The 13,273-nt window shown below is 45.6% G+C and overlaps 1 protein-coding gene across 1 annotated transcript in view; it reads right to left on the reverse strand.

Moving 5' to 3' along the window:
- The window catches only part of DNAAF8 (dynein axonemal assembly factor 8), a 96,016-nt gene extending 84,725 nt beyond the window's left edge, over positions 1-11,291 (reverse strand). The window contains exons 1-7 of the mRNA XM_061991926.1: positions 11,145-11,291; positions 8,370-8,483; positions 6,468-6,935; positions 3,301-3,397; positions 2,779-2,917; positions 1,705-1,851; positions 890-952 (exon numbers count right to left, since the gene is read on the reverse strand). Coding sequence (XP_061847910.1) covers positions 890-952; positions 1,705-1,851; positions 2,779-2,917; positions 3,301-3,397; positions 6,468-6,935; positions 8,370-8,483; positions 11,145-11,291 — 1,175 coding nt within the window. The remainder of the gene's footprint in view (positions 1-889; positions 953-1,704; positions 1,852-2,778; positions 2,918-3,300; positions 3,398-6,467; positions 6,936-8,369; positions 8,484-11,144) is intronic.
- Positions 11,292-13,273: the final 1,982 nt, after the last annotated feature.

Raw genomic sequence — 13,273 nt, forward strand, 5'->3', positions numbered from 1 at the left:
GCATCACCTTGTCCCTGCTTTGTGCTGCCTTTGGATTAGAAGATCTAAATTACATTGAGTGGTTAGGCTCTCTTTCTTGTCAAATCATTTATTCTTTCAAACTATTAAAACAAAGGTAATTGGCTGATGCAACAATACAAATGTTCTGCTTGTCCTCTGCCCTGCTGTAATGCATCAGCCTTCTAAAGGAAACCCAGAGCACAAATACAGCAACATCCTTAAACCTTGGCATATCTGCTTCCCATTAAACAAAGATCTCACCACCTATGGGCATATATCAAGCCCCAAGCTTAGCAACAGGAAAAGGCTGGCATCTGCACATCCTGAAGAACATACAGTTTAGGATTCCATGCACCACACTCTCCCCCTACCCCTCCCCCCTAGTTAGAGAGAATGGAGAGCATTCCTGCCCACACAACGTACTCAACATTCTTTTTAAGTCAACATCTATTCTGGCCTATTTTATATTACTTCTAAAATCAAAGTTGTGTCTGAGGCAGCTCCTTACAACACTGTCAAAGTTTGGTTCCAAGTCATTTAACAACACTCCTCATGTCACTCAAGTCTGGAGAGTCTGGTTTCCCAGACACCCTGCTCTACTCTCCTTGTCCTTTGAACCATTTCCATGCAGCTGTACAGGAGCAAGGCACTATCCTGCCTCAAGGACCAACTATTTTCTAGCTTTGGTATCTTTACCATGCAGGAAAAACAGTGATCTCCTAGGGCTAGAGTGAAGCACTTTCATGACTGAGCTCTTTTTGCTGTGAGGACCAGGGATGGAGACATTTCAGTACATTTCTTACTCTTATCACTGTCAGGGCAATTATTGGGCTTTGAGAAAAAGTGAACACTGTATCATACAAGCTATGGTCCTGGTAAAGGATCTTACATTCTCCTTTCTGCTTCATCCTTAATTGGCATAGTCTCTTCTTCATCAGAGCTGTCACTTGCACTGTGAAAGAAATCAGACCATGTTAGTTAACTTGGTTCAAACTAGGTGCTGCCTTTTTGGCATTTCTAGGATGCAGAGGTAGAAGCATAAAGAAAAAGGGAGAGAGCGTTTCAGGGAAGGTCTCCAGGTGCTATGGATAGTTCTTCACACTACTATCCTTTCAACATGTGTCAGCTGTTCATTAACCATCAGCTGCTTATTCACTACAAGGTTTCTTCTGGTGACTCTTTTTGTCAACCCCTTGCTGCAGCAATTACACACCCTGAGAAGGAGCAACCCTCAGACACCATTAGCTCTTGGGGAAAGGACACGTTTGCAGAACCTGTTGCAGAGTGAGAAGAATTTAGCCTCCCCTAACTGACCATAAGGCCTTTTTAATCACACAGGACACAGTTGGCAAGCACCTCCAGTATGTCCATTTTGTACACGGTGCTGTCAGAATGCTACCCCAGCTCAGCTGCAAGCATTACTTGGCAGTCACTGCCCACCCCTTTTCAGATGGAAGCTTTCTAAGTGTTACTTCTCTGCATGACTTGCATGTCCTTCCTGTGGTGTCTGCATCCCCACACATCTACTTGTTCTGAGACAAGTTATTTCTCTCCTGAGAGTACATCTGTGCTCAGATAGGGCTGCAGGTCACAGAGGTGTGGAAGAAGAGAACAGTTTAAAGCTACATTTCACAAGCATAAGATGCAGAGAGAAGGCTTCAGTTTCCTGATTTTTTTGTACTTCTCACTGAAGGCAGAATTTACCTTTGTTTCTCATCAGGGAATGTGAATGACTTCTGTGGTCTGGCATCTCTTAAATCTATGTACACAGTTACAGGCTCTGACAGGAACTGTAATCTCATCATGTCTGTCCTTAGAGAACTTTGTGAAGACGACAGCAAGGCAACATCCCTAAGTAAAGAAAACACTGTTTCAGCATGTCCTCTGTCTGATCCAGACAAGCAGCGCTGCAGGGCGTGGATTATCATCAAAATTGGATTGCTAAGGGAGATTTGTGCTTGGCTACTGTACAGATTTGAACGCTGCTGCTGCCCACTTCCTTTCAAAGCTGAACTAAAAGATTCAGCTTCTCCCAAGGAACAGAGACCACAGGCAGCTTGATGAGGGATATTCAGTTCTCAAAAAGGGACATATCAAATCCTTCTGTAGAACAATGGCAGGCACTGACAGCACCAAAGAGCTTACAAGTTTTAAGAGCCCAGTGGCAAACAGTAAAACCAAGTTCCTTTCTCTTCTCTGCTTTCTGTTTTATCCTTCAGAGCACAGGAAGTGCAAATCATCTCGTGGCTCTCCCTGCTCTGGCAATGAGGATGCTTTTCACCCTCCTCTCTACAAGTTTGTTTCATTACTGTTTCCTCTGTGCTGCCACTGTTGATGATGTTCCCTCCAAACAGTCTGGAAATCCACTTCCTTTACACAGAACCCTCCAAGATGCACTGACATCTCCACTGATACTTAAAAGCCCCCATCCTGTATACTTTAGCTAAATTGAGATACCAAGTAGAGAAACTATTACTACTACAAAAAATAAGGCCAAGATCATTTCCTTGGACTTGTTTTCCCACCTTTCCCATTTGTCCCAAGTGTCTGGTAAGGTTGAGACAAAGGTGGAAAATACCAGGGTGGGAGGATGTTGCCTGGTTAGCATCAAATGTACATGAATGACTGAGTCTTAGTTTTTCCCTTCAGTGTATTCCAACTACAGTATCAGCTTTCCACAGAGGCTACAGAGACAAGCCCCTGTAGAACACAAGGTGTTTCCAGGTATCCCTACTGGCAGCCATGTTTACCTACTGTATAGGATAGGAAAGGACCTACTTATTCTCCTGCTGTTCTTGAAAGGAGGAGAGCTTGGCTGGTGGCCACCTGCAGTGTGAAGACACTGTTCTGGACTGCCTGGCATACAGCTCTTCTAGCTTCTCCATGAGCTGATTTTCAGACCTACTCCTGAAGGTCTCTATGGAAAAGCAACAGAAAGAATCACCAGTTGTGGTCTTCTGCCACAGGATCACCCAGTAAACCCTCACCCCATATTCACATTGTCCCTTTCTCTACAGCCTGGCAGAAGGGGAAGGATAAAGATACTATTGCCATTTGGCTCTAACTCACTTCAAACCTTCATCTCTTTTGTCTGATTCTCTCAGGCCATGACAGGCCACAAAGCACTGGTTTCAAACTACAAAAGTGAGATGAAATCTTATCAAGCAAAAACTGCTTTACAGAGGCATTAAAAGCACACTGATTTCAACATTCAGGGTGCTGCTGCAGGGAATGACTTAACACCTGAGTTTGAGGTTTTATACACTTATAGCAAAATTAGTATTAATTTATCAACGTTACCATGATCTGCTGAGAAGAAAGTAACTTCTGCACGAGTGCTACACTGCTGCTGCTCCAGCCCCTCGGGACTCTGGCCTAGATCCCATTTCTCCACATTCTGAAAGAAGACAAAGAAAATGTGATGGAAAATTCACTCTCAAAAGACTGAGAGAAAACAAAAATCCCTTTGACTCACATTCTTTATAGTAACTCCATCAGATTCTTCTGGCATATACAAATACACAAGTGACATGGGAGTTCACCTTATCTCCAGTATTACACCACTGCCACTTGTGAGGAGGTGAACCAGTGCCTCTCTAGACAGTTGCTTCAGCATGAGCCTCAACAACTGGCATGACTAACAAAAGGATATTAACTGTATGAATACTGCTCACTGCACACCACTGCCAAGGCTCTGCACATCTAGCCTAGCCAAGTGAGAAAAAACAGTGAAGGATTAACCAACATTCTTCCAGATGTAACAAAGGGAGTATCTTCTCCTTCCCCACTTAAAACTGCAAAGTCTAGAAGATGTTCCTAGAATGAACTGAACCAACAGCTCCCTCAAAGGAAAAACACAAGTCTATCCCAAATAGCCACCTGAGCTGTCCTGCCATAAGCTGGGACATAACTCATGTGCTGCCCTCCACATGGCTCAGTCTTCCATATGCACTCACATGGGGGAGTCTTTCCAACGGCAAGTACTCTTATTCATCTCTTGAACCTACAAACAGTACCTGAGCCCCTGGCCATCCCTCCAGGTACCTTTCCCCACCCTTTTGCTGTCTACAAAAGATGATGTCCCTAACTACACTGCCAGCTTTAAGCAGTACCATAGGGAAGTGCTGTAATGAAAGGATGGAATTTACTATCTCTTTGGGCAGCACATCTATCCAGCTCCTTCATCTGCTTCTGCTGAGGCTTTTTCTCTGAGAAACATAAATGCTTTTAACATAGGCTACAGAAAACCACTGGAGACAGTAAAACAGATTAAAAGATGTTACAGATTAAAAGATGATACAAGACCAAGCACACATTATTCTGATCCTAAATAATGCTCAGAACTTCTCACTGCCACTAACATCAGAAGGACTTTTGGCTTTTCAGTTGTTTGAGATGAAGCCCACAGCCTTTTCCTTCACCTCCAACTTCTGACCAGGGCAAATGTCCAACCCTCTAGGTACAGTCAGCATCAGATGCTATCTCAACAGTTGCTTATCCCACCCTGAAGACATCAGGATCATCAGTTTTCTTGGTATGAATCACATGAGGGTACACTCACACTGCTAACTTGGGTGTGAGAACCAGCCTGTGATGACAAAACTTCATTGATTTCAAATAATATCCAGAAGGGAAAGCAAAGTTCTAATTAAAAATATCCACCTCCATCTGAAATCTCATCAGCAGAACTTGATAGCACTCATTACTTTTACAAAAGGAAGGTGGCTGTCGATTATGACAATTATGTCCCAGCCACAGCCAACATCCATTTCATGTGACCACTCAAAGGCTTTGGAAAAGCAGAAGCAGACTCCAAAACTCACAATTTCACCTTGTAAAAGCCTCTGTCGTCTGCCCATCCTGTTTGAGAGGCTTCTCACGCTTCCCTGAGCAATAAATCTTCACACATATCTGGACCATGATTAGATCTATTCTAATATTACATGCTGCAGCTGATGAAAGCTAAGAGCCTGATGAGGGTCACAAGCTGAAGTGACTCTCACACCAACACAGAGCTAATACTGGTTCAACAATGTCACTGAGATGTATTGGTCTGGAAGAGTGAAGAATGACTGACAACTGAGCTTAGTGCAACCAGAATCATGTCACAGGTCAGTACAGGTTCTGTTTTAGCCAACAGCATGAAGAGAAAGACAATGTATCTGTTTATTTCAGTTACTGTGCAATTAGTACTAAGCTCTTTTTCAATAACAGTGCTTAAATGCAAATGCTTGCAATAAAAAGATCAAACTACCATCTCCCCTGCTGTGCTAAGGCTCTATGCTTCTAATCTCAACAAGAATAACATTGCTGTAAAGCACTATACAGGGCCCAGAAGAAGAAAGGAAGATCTGCACTATTCCATTTGTAATGCAGAAAGGCAGTGAAGGAAAAACCCTTCAAATCAACTGATCTGCTTTGAAGAAGAAACTGTTTATTAGTTTTAACAACTTTACTTGACATCAGTTGAGGTTTATGTCTTGCTGATCTGGGAATTAACATCCACCTTTCAAATCTGAAGAGATAAACCACACACACAAAGGACAGAGCTTTGCCCTCCTTTCATGAAAGGGAGGGCAACCTGAGCCTGGCTTCAGCACCCATCCAACAGCATCAGACTTCAGTTCACTGAAGTCAGTGATATCAAATAGGTTGTGAAAGGAAAATCATACCTCTTGAAGCAACAGAGCAACTGACCTATACAAAAGGAGCTGGGAATTAAGCCTAGAACCACTTGAATAAGATCTCCTCCCATAATAGCATAGGTAAATGATGCACAATTTAAAAGCCAGGCAAGCAGCTGCCTTCTTTGTCTATTCTACAACAGCTCAAACATCAGAAAGATTGGTTGGGGGAGTACAGATGGAAGGGGAAAGGAAACACCCATACTCTGATTATATAGAAGGCTTTGAAAAGAAATACCAGGTTCATGTTCTGTGCTGATTAAGTCTTTTTGACCTTAAAAATCAATACAGGAAGTAGAGATCTGTAAGTACGGTACTGAAGAAACCAACTCTTCCCCACTGGGGCCACATATCAGTTAAGCACACGTGGCCTGAGCATCTGCTATAGGTGGAAGAGATTTAAGGCTTCAGGAACAACCACCTTCTCTCCTCATCTCCAGCATCACCACACTGCTAAAGAAAAGACAAGGTGCTGGAAAGCTCACTGTTTGGCTGCAAAGTCTGCCTGGGACAGAAGAGTTGCCTGTCTTCCCACAGACAGAAGTTGTGGTTGACTTTCCATCAATAAGACCATGAGCCATGGCTTCTGTTACCCTTGTGGACTTTTAATGATATCTCTGAGAGCTTTTGGTAGCTCATATAGCACATGACCCAAGAACCTCCAAATTCAGGGCAACAATGGAAGCAGCAGAGAATACCCTGGTGCCTGCAGAATTGGGCAATTCCATTCTTTTAGTAAGATTCTGTGCTCTCTACCCCAGAGCAGCACTCCCCAGAACTAACCTGGGTCAGTTTCAGAGGATGATCATCTGAGGAGCTTTCTTCCTCAGCAACTCTTTCCAGACTGTTGCTAATGCCATGTGAGGGAGGCTTGATATCTGTCTCTGTATTGCTGGGTGATGGTTTCAGAAATATTTTGGTAAGTATCTTTGTCTCTATGAGTTTTCTCCTCTCTTTGTGACTGCCCAGCACTTCCACAGCTAACGCTGTATTAAGACAGGAGTTCCCTCTTTCCTGTCTCCCACCCAGTTCTTTCTCTTTAAGGTGATCTGCAGAATCTGCAAGAGACTCTTCAAGAACAGCTCCTTTTTGGCTTAGAATGTCTTCAGTCTGGCAGGCTAGATTGGAAGTCTCATCTTTAATCAATTGCACACCTTCATCTGCAATGACTTGGGCACCATCTGTTTTTTTCTGAAAGCCAGAACTCCCCAGATTTCCATTCCAGGTTTCCCACGGGTGTCTTTCTGTTTCCTTGGTTTCCTGCAGGTAGAGAAAACACATCATTCTGCAAGTGTGTATATCCCTAAGCTTTAGAAGCTGACAATAAACAAAGCTAAAGTGACTGGAAGATAGCAATTCCAACTCAGACACCATCTGGAAACAGCACCACACACCACAACCATCATGGAAAGAGGTAAAGCTGTTTAGCACCTCCAGAGACATGAACTTCAGGAAGTGCTAAACATCCTTGAAATGAGTTTTCCTTAGACATGCTCATCACATGACACTTCTTACACCAAGATAAGCAACAGGGGAAAAGCAGTACAAAGGCAGCTTTTGGAACAGTGGGGTCAGCTGTCTCCTCTCCCAACTTCCCACGATGGTTAACCTTCATCACCACAGAAGCAATATCATCATTTTCTCTCAGAAACGCTGTCCAAGGGATAAGTTTCATATTTGTCCTCTTTGCTAAACTGTCCTAATTCTCCATTTCCTAAACACATTAAATAGTGGCTGAAATTATTTCAAACCCTGCAAAATTCAGGAGTCACTGCACAAGAAAACAAAACAATAAAAGACAATAATGCAAAATGCACAGACATCTGAGAAAAAGGGCCTAAAATTGTAAGAACGGGGAAAAACATTAAAGAGTCACTGTATAAAGAGAAAGAAAGATCTAGTCTCTAGTGAAAGTACTACAGAATGATGGGGGTTGGAAGGGCCCTGCAGAGCTGCCCCAGCCCCTGCTCCAGCAGCTTCCCCTGGCTCAGGGGGCACAGGGACGTGTCCAGCTGGGGTTGGAAACCTCCCGAGCAGGACCCTCCACACCCTCCCTGGGCAGCCTGGGCCAGGGCTCCCTCACCTCAGCACCAAACCAGTTTCTCCTTGTGTTTCAGTGCAACTTTTTGTGTTCCAGTGCAACTTTTTGTGTTCCAGTGCAACTTTTTGTGTTCCAGTGGGTGCCTGTTACCCTTCTCCCATTGCTGGGCACCACAGAACAAAGTGTCCCCCCATCCTCCTAACACCCTCCCTTTAGAGACTGATCAGCATTGATAAGGGCTCCCCTTTGCCTTCTCTTCTCCCAGCTGAACAGCCCCAGGGCCCACAGCCTTTCCTCCTCACACATGTCCCATCCCCTCAGCATCTCAGTAGCCCTGCACTGGCCTCTCTCGAGCTGGGGAGCCCAGAACTGGACACAGGACTCCAAATGTGGCCTCACCAAGGTAGAGTAGAGGCAGAGTAGAACATCTCTCCACCTGCTGGCCACACTCTTCTTGATGCTCCCCAGGATGCCATTGGCCTCTTGCCCACAAGGGCATATTGCTGCCTCATGTTAGTTTGGTGTCTAAGGTACTGGCAACTATGCTATCACAAAACTCAGCCAAACAACAGCAGCTACCCACACTGGAGACAACCAGAAGAGTGGGGTTACAGTCATACAGCCTGCACACAACAGTCAACAACCTGCAAGTTTGAGTCTTCCAGGGAAAACTCCATCAGTTCTTCTGACAGGTCAGGAATTAAGTTTGGGTGTTCCCTCTGGAAGATGAAAAGCTCCCCATCACTCTCACAATCAGACTGCAAACAAAACAACAAGAAAAGAGAGATTAAACAAGAGACCATGATACTCACCTAAAGAGCTGCTTTGCAGTGACAAATCTTATGTTGTCACCATTTGACTGAAGTTCAGAGATAAGAATTTTCTCTACAGTTGGATCCTCACTAGACAGTCTGTCAGCCTAACACACAGGCTGTCTTACACCAGGCTGTCTTACAGCAGCCCAACATTTGAGCAAGAATTGCAAAAAACCATGCAAAACATTGAATTACCACAGAGGCTGATGACTAACATCCCTCTGAGCGAGATGAGGAAAGGAGTAGGAAAGTTCTCTAACTCCCAACTGATTCTTTGCACTATCTTCATTCACTATCACAGAGTGGCAAGAGCAGGGCTAAGGGAAGGGAATTGGGAGAAGCAGCATATAACTAGAGGGGCAAGGGCCACACCAGGCAAAGCCCAGTCCCACAGCACCTAAGAGGAGTAGGACAGACCAGGTTGAGAGAAAAATCCAGACCATAAAGCAACATTACAGTGATGAGGCAGGTCAGAGGTCAAGCCTGAAAGTCAGCTCAGGGGTGAAAGCCTGGATCAAGCAAGACTGTAGCTAGAAACCACTACTCCTCCAAGACAGCCCAAGGGTTAGTAAGCACCCAGAGCTGAGCTTAAATATTGCTGCTGGGTGTGTGGGTGGGAGACCCAGCTGCAGCTGGGCAGGACCACAAAGCCTTATTATTGCAATCAGGACCCTGACACTCATAATTCAGAATGCAAAGCAGTATCTGCATTTGGTTGGCCTGAGTTTAAATAGCTTTGAATATCTCTTTTCTGAACATAGAATATGCATTTGAGATGAATCCTTATGCATAGACACCAAAGTGAGATTAAGCATCTCCTCAGCAGTCAGGACACACATGTCTCTGTTTTGCAAGCATACATTGTCAGTAGCTCACACTGCAGAGAATTCTCTGCCTGCTCTAATGCATTTTTCTTAACAGAAAACAAACTCCAACAGGACTTCCTTCCTCTTAATAAATTGTGTATCAGGGTAATGAAAGTACTTCAGGGCACAAACCACATTTGTCAGGGCCCTTTTGGAATGCAGGAGCACAGCCCTGTGAGGTTACAGATATCAAGTGCATCAATATGTCCTCACACAAGTGGAAACCGCTCCGACAAAGGTACAGAGCTGAAACTGCAGGCTCAGCAGGCTCCTGTTTCACATAAAGCTGGAGAGAGATGATACAGCCAGATCTTTTGAATGCAAATTAAGGGGAGCAAGTAAGTGCCAAATAGATTGCCTCAGTTCCTTCTGCAGGAAATTTGTTTCCCCGTGGACTAGAAACAGGGAATTTGGAGATTGTTTATAAGCAGAAAAATGTTCAACATGATCTAGAGTTATAGAATGAACCACAGATCAAAGCTCTCTCTCCCTCTCAGCCTTATTGTGCCCTTACACAAGAAGAATGTCTAAAAAGAACTTCTGAGTGTTAGGCCTTAGTCTATACTATATTGACACATTAAAATGCAATGGTTGTTTCAAGTAACTGGTGTTTTAAATAACAGAATGTAGGCAGAAGGGAATTGAGAAAGAATGAGGCTCTAGAACTTGTTAGTGGCAGATACAGGTGCAGAAAACAAGTAAAGGAATGTGTATCAACACTATATCCATTGGACCACACTGCTTCTGATGACTTATTAAGTAATCAATACCCCATGGAGGCATTTTGGGCTCTTTCACTGCTCCCAACACTCTCTTTTTATCATGAAAGGCCACACTAAGTTAAAATATATTCTTTCAGGTTTATACATGTTTGAAAATCCACCAGTTATTCATGTTTGGACAAAAGGCCACTAGCAATGGAGCCCTGAGCTACACTGTCACCTTGAAAAAGTCAATACCACAGCTAGCATCTTGGACCAGAGAGGCAGGCGCTTTTATTACCTCCACTAGGTTGTTCTTGTCCTGTGAACAGAGATCTTCAGCAGCCAAGAGGCAGCCTGTCCCAGACATTAAGACTCAGCAAGTAAAAAAAACTGTGATAGTGAAGAATGCTGCACAGGATCCATCAATCCTACACTCTATAGTAAAAGGTTAGTGGCACTGTGCTTCTTTGTAGGTAGAACTGAAGCACAAAAAGGCAATGTGCCTTGTGGAGAATTATAGGCAGGGGAAAAAAAGAGGAGAATCCAGGACTGAAATCCTGCTAAATGCTTTTCCCAGTGGACTTTCACTTCCCCACAGAAAAACATACTAACAGGCCTACTGTCTGGCAATTACATTATTGGAATGACTAGCAGAATACTCTCAAACATAAAACCTTATCACTTCACTTTAAATCAGCAGTAGGATTCTTTCATACTGCAATTTTGACTGAACAAACCAAGAAAGGCTCATTCTGCAAGATGCCTACTACCCTCCTCTTCCTAACCTAGAAACACTTATTGTCTGGAGAAATTAGCCCCATATGCAGGTTCAAAGAATACAGCCAGAGGAGATGGCAATTACACCTTGACAATTAGAGATAACAGATTAGTGTAGAGTGTAACAACAGTCAGAAGAGGTAGGCCATCAAGGATACCATAATAGCTGCTCAGAAATGTCTGGCTACAGGGATCTCTTGCTTTTGAGAGATGTTTCTAAAAGACAGTGAGACAGAAAGGCAGGTTCCAGTGCTTACTGTGGAGGTGTCAGAGTCCAGAGATGGGAGCTGGTCTTTCACTGCAGCAAGTATGGCTCCCCACTGAAATGTTCTGTTACTCTGAGCAGCAGCTGCAGGAGGCTCAGATAGATGCTCTGCATCTTCACTTTGCCCTTCTGAGGCCATTTGAATGGCTTCCCTTCAATCAAATGAAAGGTGAGCTTAAGTACACTCCACACAAGGGATAACATCAGCACCAAACAAGAAAAACAGCACGTGCATTCAGGGGCAGCACAATCCTCAGTACTCACAGGATCTTCACTGTCAGCAGTGCACGATAAAATCTGCACTTCTGGAGTCTTTCCTTCCCACCTGAGTTCAGAGGGCTGAGAGCCTTCTGCCCTGCTCATCATATATACTCATAACTGGGACCACACAACGGGGTAGTTTAACCTCTCATTTATAAAGCACTTTTGGGGTGTCTCAGAAAAGCACATTCACACTGCTTGTATGGAGAGGGAAGAAACACAGCAAAGGCAAGGCCAACACCTCTGCTCTCAGCTGGTTTTTACTTGTCTTTCCTGTTTCTTTCACGTTCCCCTCCTCATTGCTCAAAAGACAGAGACAATTGTTTATGTTTGCTTCTTCCTTCCACTGCACTTGTATAAAAATACTTGAGAGCACACACAATCTTGGATTTGACCTCTCCAAGTGTTAACAAGCAGAGTGTTTCCTCAGGTGTTCCTTGGTGTACATGAGGAGTGAAGACAACACAGTAGGAACTATTGCTGTACAGACAAGTCAGAGCATTAATCCTCACGGAAAACCTTTGGGTTTAAAATGTTATGCCACTATTGCATGGTTTCCTGGGGACACAGATGTGAGGGTACATCATTTGGGTTTAGCAAGAAAGGTTCAGAGGTTTCTGACTGCGTGTTGCTTGATTGCATGATTACACTGGCACGATTGTTGGCGTTGAACACTGCTAAACATCAAGTGAAACTCCTCTCATGTGTCCTGAGAAGTCTGCAGCGTGCAAAGTGCCTGTGCAAACACTTCCCGTGCCGTACCCACACAGTGGCAGTTCTGTTCATGTGAGACACCCCCAATCTGATTCAGGAGTGACATCCCCGAGGCACAAGCACCACGCTGACAGCAGACGGCAAGAGGAGCCTCGTGGGGTTAAAACCAAACTACCTACTGTGGCTTCCTCCGCCAGTTTGAGAGGTGAGCCTCCCGAGAGTAAGGATGTTACACTGCACAGGATTTATGCAACCCAGCATCTTCTCTGGGAGCAAGCCGTCCTCTGTTTAAAATACAGTACAGACTTTAAAGTACAGACTTTTTCAGACAGCTGTAACGCAACAGGCGATTTCTGGAGAGCTTGTGCCAACTGAGAGGGGAATTCCCGAGCTTCTCGGTGTCATGAGAAGCGCCGTCAGCTCCATCTCGGGAGCTTTGCCGTCTGGGGCAACGGCAGGGAGGAAGAAGCAAAGATGCGGGTAACGGTGGGAAACAAACCTTGGCTCCGGGGCGGTCCTCACGGGCACGCAGCCCGCCACAGCCCCGGGGGATGAGCTAGCCCCTATCCTCAGAGCTCGTCACGCCGCACCGGCGCGCTCCGGGCCCCGCAGTGCCGGAGGGAGAGCCCCAGGGCCGGCGCTGACCCCAGTCCCCTCACACACCAAAATGGCGGCCGCGGCGGCGCCCTCGTCGCCATGGCCACGGCGCCAACGGCCGCCCCGCTGCCCCGCGCCGCCCCCTCACGGCACCCTCCCCGCCTCAGCCCCGGACCCGGCGCCCTGGCAGCCGGGCAAAGCGAAACGACGTGATTTATACGGGAATGTGATTTATATATGCGGGGAAAAAAAACCCCTCCAAACCAATACGGCCGGGCCCGATAAGCAACACCACCGCTCAGAGGCCTCCCTGAGCCCCACGACAGCCGCTCCGCCCGCCCGCCTCACTTCTGCTAGTTCTCTGGCCCCGTACCTCAGCCACTGGCTCGGGCCCGCCCCCCCGCCGAGCGCTAATCCTATTGGCTGGCCTTCGCTCCGCCTCCTCACAGAGGCGCCGTGTATTGGCCAACGCTGCAGGGGGCGGAGTTTCTCTTTCTGCCGCGGGGGCTCTTGGGGTTTGTAGGCCGGCGGGGCGGGGCGGAGCGTTCC

Source organism: Colius striatus, chromosome 3 (genome assembly GCF_028858725.1).
Source record: "Colius striatus isolate bColStr4 chromosome 3, bColStr4.1.hap1, whole genome shotgun sequence".
NCBI lineage: Eukaryota > Metazoa > Chordata > Aves > Coliiformes > Coliidae > Colius > Colius striatus.